This window comes from Sebastes umbrosus, chromosome 16 (assembly GCF_015220745.1).
Source record: "Sebastes umbrosus isolate fSebUmb1 chromosome 16, fSebUmb1.pri, whole genome shotgun sequence".
Classification (NCBI taxonomy): Eukaryota; Metazoa; Chordata; class Actinopteri; order Perciformes; family Sebastidae; genus Sebastes; species Sebastes umbrosus.
In genome coordinates, this window is record NC_051284.1 from 13703580 (window position 1) to 13718538 (window position 14959).

General features: G+C 40.3%; 2 protein-coding genes across 2 annotated transcripts; both read right to left on the reverse strand.

Annotated features, from left to right (window-relative positions):
- Positions 1–420: 420 nt before the first annotated feature.
- Positions 421–10738, reverse strand: LOC119474417 (zinc finger FYVE domain-containing protein 1-like). Its single transcript, XM_037746444.1, has 11 exons — positions 8775–10738; positions 8180–8684; positions 7143–7357; positions 6738–6844; positions 6522–6630; positions 5986–6083; positions 5707–5824; positions 5394–5564; positions 4993–5173; positions 4764–4877; positions 421–2613 (listed from the first exon to the last, which is right to left on the reverse strand). Exons 1-11 carry the CDS (start codon positions 9282–9284, stop codon positions 2381–2383), a joined length of 2361 nt encoding a protein of 786 aa, XP_037602372.1. The 5' UTR covers positions 9285–10738; the 3' UTR covers positions 421–2380.
- A 1446-nt stretch (positions 10739–12184) lies between these two features.
- Positions 12185–13981, reverse strand: LOC119474611 (rho-related GTP-binding protein RhoV-like). The gene is made up of 3 exons (XM_037746724.1): positions 13119–13981; positions 12977–13035; positions 12185–12900 (listed from the first exon to the last, which is right to left on the reverse strand). Exons 1-3 carry the CDS (start codon positions 13294–13296, stop codon positions 12451–12453), a joined length of 687 nt encoding a protein of 228 aa, XP_037602652.1. The 5' UTR covers positions 13297–13981; the 3' UTR covers positions 12185–12450.
- Between the last annotated feature and the right edge of the window lie 978 nt (positions 13982–14959).

Consider the following 14959-nt stretch of genomic DNA (forward strand, 5'->3'; position numbering starts at 1 on the left):
AGGATGGGGGCGTGGCTTCACAGGGGTAAACTGTCAAAATTATTTTAAAGGGTTTTCCCTTGTATTTATACACAACAGAATAACAGCACTTTTTTTTTTTTTTAAAGAGAGACTTACTGGAGCTTGGATATCAAAGTGAAGTCCCCTCCTGTGACACCACACAGTGCAAGTGTGCACAGAATATATATCAACATGGAAGCTCTTGTGTTTAATTATTTATTAAAATAATTATAAATCATTTATCATCATCAATAAGCACCGAGCAAATAATTTTCCCTCACTTTATCTGCAGTGTGGAAAAGCAAGGCTCATAATACACACAGGCGTGCACACGATCTATTCCTCCCACATACAGTACAAGTAAGTGGTTTGACACAGGGAGGGTTTTTAAACACACAAACACACACTGAAGACATGGAGGCGATTCCAGATTATGTTTTTTTGACAGATGGGAGCTGATACAACTTTAATCTTATGCAAATCTTTCATCAATTTAGTATCCACACAGCATCGCTTTCAAGTTTTGTTTCCCACAGTTTTAAATGCATCAATCATTCCTGCTTGATTTGTAGTCTGGAGGTGAGAAGTGTTGATTGCATCTAATATAATCAGAAAAGAAATATGGACATCACAAAATGCAAAAGGATATCTGAAGCAACAGACTGCACAAATTTGCATGGGAATGAACTCCGGTGCACGTAATCTGACATGATGTATTTCCTATTCTTTACTGTGCAATATTAGCACCTCAGAGGAGGGTGTGTGTGTGTGTGTGTGTGTGATGCAACATTCAGACAGATAAATCTATTTTGAGACAAGACAACAACATTTTCTCATCAGAACCAAGAAGTTCCACGTTGGGAGCAAAAGAAGAATTCACTTTATCTACAAAGCTTACAATCGACAACAACCCTTTTTTCCCCCCACTCATTGTTAACAAGAAAATACAAGCATATGTGTTAAAGGCATCACCTTGTGCTTTGTATGATATCCAGATGTAAAGCTCTCAGTCACTATATGGTTCAATATGTCATTGCCACATTCAAGCATCAATTTCTCTGTGTAATGCTTAAAGACGAAAACAATAGAGAAAAAAAACAATACTTGGAGGACGAGTGGTTCGCATACAGATGCTAAAAAGTATATAAATATCCATACAGTAACTAGTGTCAAACAAAAAACAGAAAAAGAAAATACACAATATCAATAACAGATGAATAATAACGGAAAAAACAAGCTGTGAAGAGCTTAAACACAACTAAAATGTGTTCACAGGAGTCTGCATCCTGTCAGTCTGTGCCTACGGAGACGTGGAGGTGTGAGTGTAATATGTAAAACTGGTTTGAAGACAAATTTGGATATTCTTCAATATCCATACAACCAAACAACTGTGAATATTTAGAAAAACAATTAAAATCAAGGTCAAGAAAACATGAAACATGAACATTTTATAACATGGACACACTAAATTGCCGTTTGGTAAAAGAGATAGTGAGGTTTATTCAGAGCCCATCCTCTGAACAAGTAAAAGGCCATGGATCTCTCAGACTGTCATGCAAGTCAGAGTGTTAATAAGCTTTTTTTTTTTTTTAAATCTTCAATACATAAATAATTTTCAACGTTTCAAATGTACACTCCTCTAACATATGTCTTCTTACAACCACAAATTACATGATAAAATATAAACATTATACCAGCACAGACACAGTGACCTGAATGATTTTTGGCACACCAGATATCCACAATCTAGACCTACTGTGGTAGATTTCAGCTCAGACTACTTGATCATCTGGATATCTGGATTTTTGGCCACGGTAAGCAACAGCCTATAACAGCTGAAAAAAAGGCTTAGTGCAAAAAACTAAAATGTTGCAATACAGCATGCAATGGAACCTGCAGTTATACCTGCACGGATATAAAATATCTCCTTGCCATTACACGTGCGACATCAGAGAAAACAATGCTCAATAATATGAATCGCTGGAAACTAATCACACCAACCCCACAGAGTTCTCAACTAACTATTATTCTTTAAATGATACATTTTTTTTATATTTTCTGATAGTAGAAAAATAGCTCAACAGCCTTATTTAACGTAAAATTAGGGACTTGTGTCAATCAAAATATTCACTCTGTGAATAATCAGAGTGGAAAAGCAGGTTTCACACTCAGTCAAGTAACTCACATGTTCTGGCTGTTCTACAAAGGCCACAGGAACTCTGCTAAATGTCCTATATATGTATATATATATGCCTAAATACTTCCTTTCCACAGATACAAGACAGAACCATTAGATTAACGGAGGTAAAGCAGTGACAGACTGCGAGCTGAGTGAGTGAGTGGTTCTCTCCGGTGCTCTGAGGAAGGAAGGCCGTCCCTGTTAAAGTTCTCCAGGTTTCTGGTTGCAGCTGGAGCACACACGCACCGGGTGGTCCCAGCCCCGGGACGGAACCGAGCGGCGCTCCGGGGAGCAGTCGTCGCACACTCCTTGGCCACAGGCGCGGCAGTGGTGCTTGGACAGCTTGGCAGTGAAGTCGCGCTGGCAGTTGTGGCAGGACAGGATGTCCTGGTCAGGCACCCAGTAGGCAGGACGGGCAGCATCTTTCACAAGGCCTATGAGGTAACATAAATACACACACATACACAATGTCAGTGATAGTATAAGGTTTACATTTGCAAAACACATGGTAGTAAGTCACTTTAAACTTTATAGTGCTGGCATTTAAAGGAACAGCTCGACCTTTTGGGAAATATACTTATTCGCTTTTGTGCTTGAGGAATTCAATAACACTAACACACATATAAAACTGTCTGATAGATTACCTTAGCACATACATCTAGCCTGGCTCTGTCCAAAGGATATTGTACACCTACACTATATGTACTGGTAAAGGGCAGAGATGAATAACCTGATTGATAACCTGATATACTGTTGATGATATCTATGTCTGTCCAAAGGTAACTAAGTCTGCCTACAAGAGCCGAAGCTCACTAATTAACACGTCATATCTTGTTTAATCTGTACAAAAACGGAAGTGTAAAACCGACAAGTTGTGTTTTTACGAGGGGTTATGTCCTGGATATTTTCTTGGCAGGGAGCAACGACTTCCTGGAATCTCTGCTGGTTGCCTGGCAACTGCTCCCGGCCAAGAAATAGTCCAGCACGTAGGCTAACCTCCCCCAAAAATGTACTTTTCCCAAAATGTTGAGCTATTCCTTTAATTTAGAGGTGCATTCACTTCCTCTAATCAAAATACTAGACTGTTGACCCTTCAGTTCTCAGTTACCATTGCTTTACTTTAGCTTTATCCATGCTTATTTTTCCATGGAAACAAGATTTGAATTTGGAAACTGTAAGTATTTTGTTGTGATTGGATCAGACCTTGCTCTGAGGTATTTTTGGGTCGGTGATGGATATGGAGAAGTTTTCAGCAGGATATCAGGTTATCAACACATATTCATCCAAGCCCTTTACCAGTCATTATACAGTAGGTCTACAGCCCAATATACATTAATAATCTTACTACTTTTGCTCTGGATGCTCCTCAACCAAAGAAATTCTTAGTCGACTAACACTCGATTTTGTTGACTAATCGATTAGTTGATTTAATTGAATCTTTAAAACTGTAAAACTGAGTTTCTCCACAAAGAATAAAACAAAAGCACCACTTTAAATCTTTTGTTTACCAGAGATGTGCTCTTAAGTTTCTTGAAAATATGTTATGAAAAAAGCATAAAACCGACTAATCGACTAAAGAAATTGTTGAATAATCGACTAAGTGGGGGCAGCCCTACTTTGGATTAAACAAATATTTTTTCCAAATATGTTAAGACGTGTGAAACAACAACCTTGAGGTAAAATAAGGGCAATGATTTTGTGGTGTGTATTTGAGTGAGTACAGCATTTATTCATGCCAACTCTTTGAGAATTCTTCCCGTGCAGCAGAGCCAGTTTTCTCAATCTAAAACACATTTTGGATTATCTTGACAGAAAAGCGTCATTTTGGCTGTTATAAAAAAAATGTTCTCCTCATAAACGCTTGACCAAAGTGCATGCCAGACATTTGTGCAGAGAGTGACTGATCCAGACTATTGCACATGAGTCTATGCAAAATCTTTATGCATGTTGTGTCAGGAAACCTCAAAACATTTATATTATTGACTCAGTAAATGTGAGTTTACAGCAGGGAGTCTCGTAAAAAGAAATGAATAAACAGGGTAACTGCATATCTATTTCACCTTTGCACTAAAACAAAACTCTCGAACTGCGATGTTAAACATTAGGTAGCAGAGCACTCCTACATGGAAGCACTGACATGTCCTGAAGAGATTGTCAAAGGTAGTTTTAGGTTCTGTAGCGAGCGTGTGTGGGAGGATTTTAAATTTGTAGTCCATCAACATTTTTTATTGGCATGAATAAGTAACAGATAAATGCAAATTCAGTATTTGAACTTCTGCAGTAGAACACACAAAGCAGTTTGGGAATCAGTTGCCCCTGTGAGCTTTGGGTAGTTTAACAGGCTCTATTACAACCAGGCCATTAGGGCATCCCACATTCCTTATAAGGCCGGCTTTGCTGGACTCCTGCATAACATCGTTGAGTGTTCAAACTAGAAACAACACTGCTTTTCTTTCTTACTGTAAATAAGCACGTTACGCCTCCGCCACTAGAGGGCATTGTATCCATTCACTCACATTTACTGGGTCATTTATTCCTGTTACATAACAATCCTCTTTAGGTTTTGTTTTGGGCTCACACTCACCAAGTGGGATGTCAATAGCAGTGACCACAACCCCGAAGGTGTTGGTGACTGCTTCTCCAACCTTCCTGGCGAGGGTTCCACCTTCTTCCTCCTCGAGCTCTGCCTCAAGCGACTCTGCGGACAGAAAATACCTTTTCTCAAGCCAAATGTTACACGGCTGCATAACACACAAAAGAGCAAAGACTCGGAACATTTGACATTATTGAGAGTTGAGAGTTGATACGCGTACCTGCGTATGAAGCTCTCTGCTCGAAGCAGACGTCACAGACTCTGACAGGGGCAAGACCCCAGCCTCTCTCAGGGACGGGCGCAGCTTTGGAAGAGCAGCCGTCGCAGAAGCCCTCCCCGCAGGCACGGCAGTGATGCTTGGTGTCGTTGTCCTGGAAGACTGTGTGACACTTATGGCACACCTTGTAAAAAAACAACGACAAGAGAAGCTGTTATTGACCAAGTGCTACAGGAAAGAGGACACACTCGGAGTCTATCTATGTTTTTATCTTATGACCTGCAAACATATATTGTGTAACAGGCACAGAGCAGCACAGACAGTAAACATAGCTCTGGACACGAAAGTGTTGACTTGGCTGTTGGTGGCGGGTGGCAGCGGGTGGGGCTGTGTGTGTCACTCACCAAGATGAGGGAGTTGGGTTTCCAGTAGGTTGGGGCGATCTGATCTGTCAGCCAGGAGGTGACGGCCTTGGCAGGTTTGACACTGAGCTCTGACACAGACTGGGCCACTAGGTTGACTCCATCTAGGAGACGCTGCGCTGCATTGCTATTGTCCTTTAGAAAGCCATCCGACTGCAAAAAGCAGACAGGTTTTTACTACATTAAGTAGATAAATGGTTACCTCTAGACATAAGTCTAGGTCTGTATGATTACAGACAATTAAAGGAATATAATCTACATCAGATAAATAAATCAAATAGCTTGTTTCTCTTACCCCTGGCCATACATGCTGGATCTCAGTGCGGACAACTGTATCCACAGGGTCCTGGTTCCCATACCAGTATTGACGGCTACGATAGATCACTCCACAGCCGGGACATTCAATAACGTACCTTAAAATACAAAATGAAAATGTAAAGGTAAATATCTGAGGTATTACTTGGGACTTGTATGCTAATGTGAATAGAAAAACTTGATTTTAGTTCAGAGTCTGGAGCTAAAAATTAGGCTATGTAAGAGGTAACATAAGCCCAACCCAAGCTTTGTTACTCACCCAGACCAGGCGTATTTGGCGAGGCCCAACCATGGAGAGTCTGAGGAAGCTGAGGTCTTAGGGACAACAATCACTTCCTTTCCCCCTTCATAGCAAGCCTGAAATGATGCATCACACAATTACTTAAACTTTATACTCATCAGTCATGGAACAAGAGTAATTACTAGGGCTGCCCCCTTCTTAGTCGATTAATCGACTAATCAGTCGTTTTGGTCTTAGCTGACTTAGATTTCTTTAGTCGATTATTTGTTTTTTACGCTTTTTTCATGATGAATGACATATTTCCAAGAAACATATGAGCACATCTCTGTTAAACACAAGATTTAATGTGGTGCTTTTGTGTTATTCTTTGTGGAGAAACTCAGTTTTACAGATCTGTTGATTAAATCAACTAACTGATAAGTCGACAAAATTCTATGAGTGTAAGTCGACTAAGAATTTCTTTGGTTGAGGACAGCCCTAGTAATTACACAGTCAATGGTATAGAGAGAAAGATTAGTTCTATCTAAGTGATATCGGTGAGCAACTGGACCTACCTTGCAGGTGTAAATGCGATTATCATACTGAAGAGAATAACGACAACGAAGCTTTGCCTCGTGGCACCCTCCTTCTCCTAAGTGGTTCATGCTGTTCTTGCAGCCAGATCTGGGTTAAAAGTAAAATGTCAGAATGGTTAGCAATCTGAAAAGCAAGAGATTGAAGGAGAGATTATAATGGTTACACATTTTTTAAAAAAGGAGGAAGGTACTGACCCACAGCTGAGGCACTGGCTGGAGCAGGTGAAGTACTCGTCAGGAAAGAAGCAGCTGTGGGCTACAAGCTCACCTGCAATTTCCCCATTAAAGCGCTCGCTTAATGCCTGTGGGAGAATCAAGGACCAGCAGAAATTAGCTAGACCCAGACAAAACTAAGTGTTGCACCTCCTCTTCATACAGTATAGTATAGATGCATTTTTACAAACATTAACATGACAGGTATAAGCTTAAAACTTGAGCTGTGCTGATTTAAATACATCTTTACCTGAATCCAGGAACCAGTTTATCAGCAAATTGTGTATAAATTCAGTTCAGTGGCTTTACAACAACAACAACAACAACAACAACAACAACCAGCCAGTCTGAAGCAGGCAGGAAGCTTCAAACTATATACAGCCCTACCTGCAGGGCTTTGAAGATGACCACAGGGGTGCGTGGGGAACGGGTGGCGTTGTTATCCAGGAGCTGCTCCAGTTTATTCTGCAGGCCACGGAAGTCTGTCGGGGGGCTGAGAGTCTGGGTGCCCCAGTACTGGACAGAGCTGAAGGCCTCTGGGAAACGGGAAAGCTTCTTGAAGCGCTCCAACAGCAGCCGATCTACGGACTCAGACGCCTTATCTAAAACAAGACACAGATGGAGAGGTTTCAATAGATAATCCAGTAGCATTGGCATCAGATACAACACAATTCTTAAAATACTTTGCATCATCGTACCCATTAAGATATGTGAGAGAAAAATACTACGAATGTTGCAGAACCAGCCATCAGTCCAATAAAACACATGCTTATTAAACCTATGAGCAAACACATGTAGCTCACTCATTTAAATTACATCTGTTGTCCCGAGTCTTGAAGGCTAAAACAAGTGTTCCTTCATGTTTTAGCACATTTAATACAAATCACTTTACACTCCAATGCCTACCATATTGCGAATGTGTTTTTTCTCCTTCATAAACAGTGACAACATTTAAATTGTAGTGAACTGCATGCCTTGGAAAATGGTTGACAGTAATTTAAAGTATGAGTTGTAGCAACTGGACTATAATTACAAGTTCACTACAGCTAAAAATATGTGACATTTTTGCCTTTTTCTTTTTGGTCCAAAAAGTAGTGTTTCCACATTTCACAAAAAGTTGGAAAACAGATTATTACGTCCAGTGATGTAAAAGTCAGCTGTAGGCTAATATTTGCTAAACCTGTAATTATCTGCAAGGCTTTATTGTTAGTTTACTTTAAAGGCGCCACCTCTCTTCCTTTATGGTGATGCAGACCTACAATACATTCGGGTGATGCAATCACAATGTATTGTTTTAATGGACATTTTCCAGTAAAATAATATGTAAAGCTTTGACTTGTTTAACAAATGTGTAGCAGATGAAGTAATAACACTCCACGTATTACAAGTGGGACCTGAGTAACAAAAACGTTGAGATATTTTACCTGAACCAAGCAGCTTGGTGTGGACAGTTTCATGGAAGATGACCACCGCAGGGCCCAAGGTGGACAGAGGGACATCCAGGCCACAGCGGGCCGTCGTGGCCTTCAGTTCCTTGGTGAAATGCTTCAAGTAAGCATCCGAGGCATCCCCAAGGAACTTGAAGAGGTCGTCATGGAGACGGTCGGCATGGGTGCGGTAGATGATGAGGTCGGAGATGGCGAGCACCTTGAGCAAGAGACGGGTCCTCTGGCCCTGTTTGGAACTGTTCCCAAGCAGCCCCTCAGTGTCAATGACTACTATTTTACGGAAGGGGTCAAACGCCGCCCACACGCCCACCGTGCAGGACTCTTGTGTGGGAGAAGTCTTGAACACTTCCCTGCCCATGAAGAACGCGTGGTTCAGGGTGTGAGATTTGCCCTCTCCTGTGTTGCCAAAGATGGACACCACCTTCAACAGCTGGTCTGGGTTACAGCTCAGGCTCTTCACAAATGAAGATTCATCTTTTAGCTTGGGGAAAAACAAGAGTTTAGAAGTGAATGTTTGTTTGTTTAGGTATTTTGATTGTTCAATGACAAGTGTGACTTTTGCACAACTCACCTGCATTTCTTCATTCTCATCAACCAAGAGAAAACTGTAAATCTTCTCCAGAAGTTTTGCTCTTTGAGATTTGGTCTCATCGGCTATTTGGACAGCAGGCGGGACGGACGCCTGGACAGAGATGACCTCTGCGGGTTTGGGTGGCGGAGGATAAGATGTGAGCTGGTGTTTCTTCTTGTTGCCTCCACTGTGGGTGCGTTTCTGGCAGTCTTGGCACAAGTTAACTTTGCAGTTCTGGCAGCGGACCACAGCTCTATGGCGTTTGCCACTGTCTCCATTACCTCCTTTACAGTTGTCACAGTAAGGGACGTGCCCAGGTCCTATCTGAACCCGCTCGTGGTTCTTCAGACGCTCCTGACTGTGGAGCTCGAGCTCACAACGAACACACTGCAAGCTTCTGCATTCATCACATTCAAATGCAGCCTCCTCAGAGCCACCACAGGCATAACTCTCTTGACATATTAGGCTGGTATTGACTCCCTTTTCTGAAGATGAGCCATGCCCACTCATCGTTTCTTACAAGGTACACTTAAATACAGAAGCAGTGCTTATTGGGAACAGCTTTTGACAAACAGTACCAGCTATTTTCCAATAGCAGTTAATGGAAAATATACAACATGTGGGTAATACTGACAAAGGGAAAATGACCAAATACAATGACTAACTTTAAAACAGCTGCATGGTAACAGGGCTATAATAGGACAATAATGCAAATATATCAAACTAGTTTTCTCTGCATGGATTTCAAACACTTACAATGGTTTTAATAATGTTATTTAGTGCAACAAACAGTGAGGCAATGAAGCAGAAACAAAGGGAAAATGACCAAATGCAATGACTAACTTTAAAACATCTGCATGGTAAGAGGGCTGGTGACTGTAACAACTAACTCACAACAATAATATATCAAACTAGTTGTCTCTGCATGGATTTCAAACACTTAATAATGTTATTTAGTGCAACTAACAGTGAGGCAATGAAGCAGAAACAGCAGTCTCCAAAGGGAAAATGACCAAATACACTGACTAACTTTAAAACAACTGCATGGTAACAGGGCTGGTGACTGTAACAACTAACTCTAAATACAAATATATCAAACTAGCTTTCTCTGCATGTATTTCAAACACTTAATGATGTTATTTAGTGCAACTAACAGTGAGGCAATGAAGCAGAAACAGCAGTCTCCAAAGGGAAAATGACCAAATGCAATGACTAACTTTAAAACAGCTGCATGGTAAGAGGGCTATAATAGGACAATAATACAAATTTATCAAACTAGTTTTCTTTGCATGGATTTAAAACACTTAATAATGTTATTTAGTGCAACTAACAGTGAGGCAATGAAGCACAAACAGCCTCCAGTCTCCTTGAGTTACACCAGATATGTTTTCACCACTAGTTAGCATTTAGCTGCAGCATTACAATCAAGCATTATATGTGAGGTTAGCAGATAAATAAAACTGTAAAATAAGACAGAAAGATGTATATAGGTAGCAAGTAGCGACCGAGACAATGAGCTCTCTCTCTGAGAGGATGAATGTGCAAATGTTGATGCTAACAACAGGCTATCTGGCAACCTAACTCTCAGTAGCTTAGCTGGCAAACTCGGTGGATAATTTGGCAAAACAAGCAGCAATACTTAGCTTACAGCTAGCTAGTTTTAGACGGACAGTTTCAACTTTGTTTTCCCCAAAGAAAAGCTGTAATTAGCGGGCCAACCAAGCAGCTAGCCTCCAGTCTGTCAGCTGTTAACAACAACAACAACAACAAAAACCCCCGATGTCATAAAGCTCGGATATCAGCTGGACTCTTTTACTTTAAAACTAGGAGGGTAAATCCGCTCTATTCGTGCTTAAAAAGTCTCTTTAAAGTGTTACTGTTGTTGAGTCCGTCCGAGCAGTGTCATTGTTTTGTTCTTCAGCCCTCCTCCTCCCTGTGCAGATCTTCTCTAGCTACGTTATTTTGTTGCCAGGTCAGATCAGCTGATCAGATTATTTTCAGTCACAGGGTCAGAGCAGGGTAACGCGCTGATGCATCATGGGAAACGTAGTCAACAAGACAGACCCGATCAGCTGAGTCAAGACTACAAAATGTTGTTGTTGTTGTGCTCACAAGATCGAAGTCGTTTGCAATTTTCAACCAAAGAAATTAACTTTTAAACCATTACTGCTATAAAACCTAATCATATGACTTTTGTCCCCTTTACCAAAAAGAAGTTTATTCAAGTGTGCTATTAGTATACTTCTTTTAAACTTAAAATAATAGAGTATACTTTCAGTTTATTTTATGTACTTATCAGATATATACTTAACAAAAGTATACATAAGTATACTTTGCTCATACTGACAAGTACACAGAAAGGTCTAAGTATACTTTGCTTATACTGATAAGTACAGAAAAGTCTAAATAAGTATACTTGGCTTATACTGACAAGTATACAGAAAAGTCTAAATAAGTGTACTTGGCTTACTGACAAATATACAGAAAAGTTTAACTTGGCTTATAGGCCTAATTGTACTTAATCTTTTGATCGACATATACTTAAGAAAACTATAATTAAATATTCTTGCCTTCTAGGCCTAAAGAAAGGTATACTTGGCTTGTAACTGTGCTTACGTTTTGATAGAGTAGCCTATTAAAGTGTGTGATCTGCAGGGCTGCAGGGTTTAGGTGTCTTGCCTGTTAAAAATTGTTGCAGGAGACACCCAGTCTTTCCTATAGGCAATCAAACCAGTTTAACCGCTTCAATTTATAGTGCCCTGAGGCACAGTAAAATAACACCGATTATTACAAGATGAAAGCAAGAAGCACAAGCAAATATTTAAGATTACTTCACATATAATGCATGTTATTTGTTTGGCCTTATGTTATTTCTTTAGTGTTTTTGTGCTCTTTTGAGGCATACAAATGAATTAGATACAGACAGTGTAAAATGATAATATATTGGTCTTAGTTGGTATAACAAATGGCTCCAAATGTCGCAATACATTTGAATTAATATTATCTTTTGTAAGTAATAGTTTCTTTTGATATCAAAATCCTTTTGGGAAATTTACTATAATTAATAAAAAAAAACACACATCTTTGATCATCATTTTACCAAAGAAAATTCCATGTGTGTGGCTGTTTTAAAAGTAATTGTGGTATTCATGCCTCAGCATAAGCTTTCACACAGAGGATGGATTTAAATGGCTTTTGTCTTGTAAAGTAGCACTTCAAAGTATCAGCAGGTGACCATTTGTCTCAAACGGCACTTTGTGTTTTCCCTCCATTTCTTCACTGACAGTACTTTCCACTGCAGGATCTACAGACTGTATGTTTTCAGATTTAACAATTAAAGCAATTATTCACAAAAAAACAGCAACTGGCAATTAAATATGTGTTATACTGTAGTACATTTATTACAAACCTTTAACACACATACACACAGAAATATGAACAACAAATACAACACAAAACAAAGAAAAGGGAAGATTAAAAAAGAGCAGAATACATAGCCTTCTTAATGCAATGAATTATGGATAAAGATTGCCACATTTCAATTCATGTCAATGTTGTTTTAGTGCACAATTCACATTCTGTAGAGAAATATTTTGATAAAAATGCATGATTTGTCTTAAGAAATAACCAAACAGATCGTGTCCAGAGTAAGCAGAGTACTCTCTTTGATTCCCCTTCAAATGAATCTGAAGATTTTCCTCCATCCACAATCACAAAATGTCTTTAAACGTCTGAGCAGGCTGAGCTTTTTATATGTTTTGCCGGTGTGCTTGTGCTGGATGGCAGCAAATATAGCACAGTCAAACACATCTTTGAGGTTGTGTTGTGTCAGAGCTGAACACTCCACATAGCCGTGAGCTCTGATCCTGCGTGCCAGCCTCCTGGCCCGGCTGAAGTGCACTGGTTTGGTGCCTCGCTGGTCCAGATGAATCAGCACATCCACGTTGTGGCAAAGGTCTGACTGAGTTCCAACCAGGAGGATGGGAGAGGACGGGTTGCCGGCTCGGATCTGTGGGATCCATTTAGAGGTGATGTTCTCAAAGGAGACGGGGTTGGCCAGGCTGAAGCAGAGGATGAAGACGTCCACATGGGCATAGCACAGAGAGCGAAGATGGCCAAACTCCTCCTGTAAGATCAGATAATGAGAGATGAGGAGGAAACCGGTCTGGTAAAGAAATCACAATGTGGTGTGCAACATTTACCTGCCCAGCAGTGTCTATCAGTTTGATACGAGTTGGAAAGCCATTCACATGAACCAAACCTGGAAGTAGAAAATCAGTTTAAATTTCTGAGTCAAGCAGCCACATTAACCTTTAATTAAATAATAATAACCTCCTAACTCACCAGTGAAAACATCAAAAGCTGTTTGTCTGTACTCGCTGTTGTATCCATTGAAGATGTAGCTGATGATCATGCTGGTCTTCCCCACAGCTCCATCACCAACCAGCATGCAGCTCAGCTCTTCCCTCAGTCTGTTTGTTCTATCATGTCTCTGACAGGCCATCTTCCCTGATATTATCATTACTCCATTATCCCTGCAGCAGTTTGGAGGTCCATGCAGGAGAGCAGCATTACTGTAAAAGATGTCTTCTCCCCCAGGGGCCCAATAAAGGAGAGGGGACAACTCGATTTGAAAGAACAAAGGCGCCCAATCAGATGAGTGATGCTCCAGTGATTTACATAGTCACTCCCACTGACCTCTGCTAAAAGTCAGCTGATTTGACCTTCAATGCCTCACAATGAAGAGCACACAGTAACTGAAAAGTCAAAAAAATAGTCTTTAAAAGTGTATCTTGTGTAATATATAAAAAAATCGTGCTTCTTCTATATTTGCGTTTAGTAGTGCACTTCATGAATTTACTCAATAAATAACTGAGTGTAATACCAGTACTGGTCCATAGAGGGTGGTGTTGCTCCAGCATTGGCTTTTGCATGTTGGTGTCCACCTTGTGCTTCATTCACAGCTGCTTTCAGTTTCTTCTTTCTACAACTTGCCAAGAATTCACGTTAGTCAGACACATAATGATTTTTTTTGTGTATAATTATGGTGTGTTTTAGATCCTCAAGTGGGACATATATTTGGCCTGTCATGTTTAACAAAAGTTGCTGTTTTTCATTTCATAATTAAAGCAGCAGTGGGTAGAATTGGAGCAAATGTGATTAAAAAAAGTTATTTTTATAAAAAGGTAAAAATATATATCCTGACAGTGGTGCATGAGACAGGTAATCTGAAAAAACAAAATCATGTGCCTCTGTGTCCTCAGGTGCTCCTAATGGCATCTACGAGATTTCACAGACAAAACCAACCAGTCATAGCTGGAGCCTTGCCATCTCTAAGCAGCTGTCAATCACTCGTGAACTCTGATTAAACAGTCAAACTAGGAGGCGCTGATCAAATATGAATCAATATTCTGTTACAGTAATGCCTATTTCTCGCCTCAAATGTTTTCAGAAACATCTTGTAGTGTACTGTTTAGCTGTAAAATGAGAAAGTTTGTGACCCGGCAGCCATGTTGAGATCAGTTAAGGAAATACCAAGCACCGCCCACCAGCTGGAGCAAACTCTCTCATTTTACAGCTAAGCAGTACACTACAAGATGTTTCTGAAAACATCTGAGGCGAGAAATAGGCATTACAGTAACAGAATATTGATTCATATTTGATCAGTGCTGCCTAGTTTGACCGTTTGATCGGAGTTCGCAAGTGATTGACAGCTGCCTCCGTTGAATGAACAGCCAATAGGAACGCTCTCTCTCTGAAATGACCTGTGATTGGCCAAAGTCTCCCGTTACGGGCTAGATTTTCTAAAGCCTGAAAACAGAGCCATGAAGAGGTGCAAAAGTCTAGTTTTCTCTCAGAACACTTGAATTACTATTCCCAATGATGCAAATACACTGCCTACTGCAGGTTTAATGTCATTTGTGATCCATGCTCTCTATCACATCACACCTCAGTAACTTTGATATCACTGATTTTTTTTATTTTTTGTTTTATTTTCCCTGACTTGGTTGCCACCTTGTTGCATTGTTCATGTGTTTTCAATCTATAAATTCAATTTTCTGAAGGCAGCTTTATTCTCCCATGTAAAAGGGGCAAAGGGCACAGCTGAGGGGGCATTGTTAGACTGTCACCAGCTGCAGTTTATAGCAGACACTTCATGTGCCATGTTTCATCCTGTCTCTTTC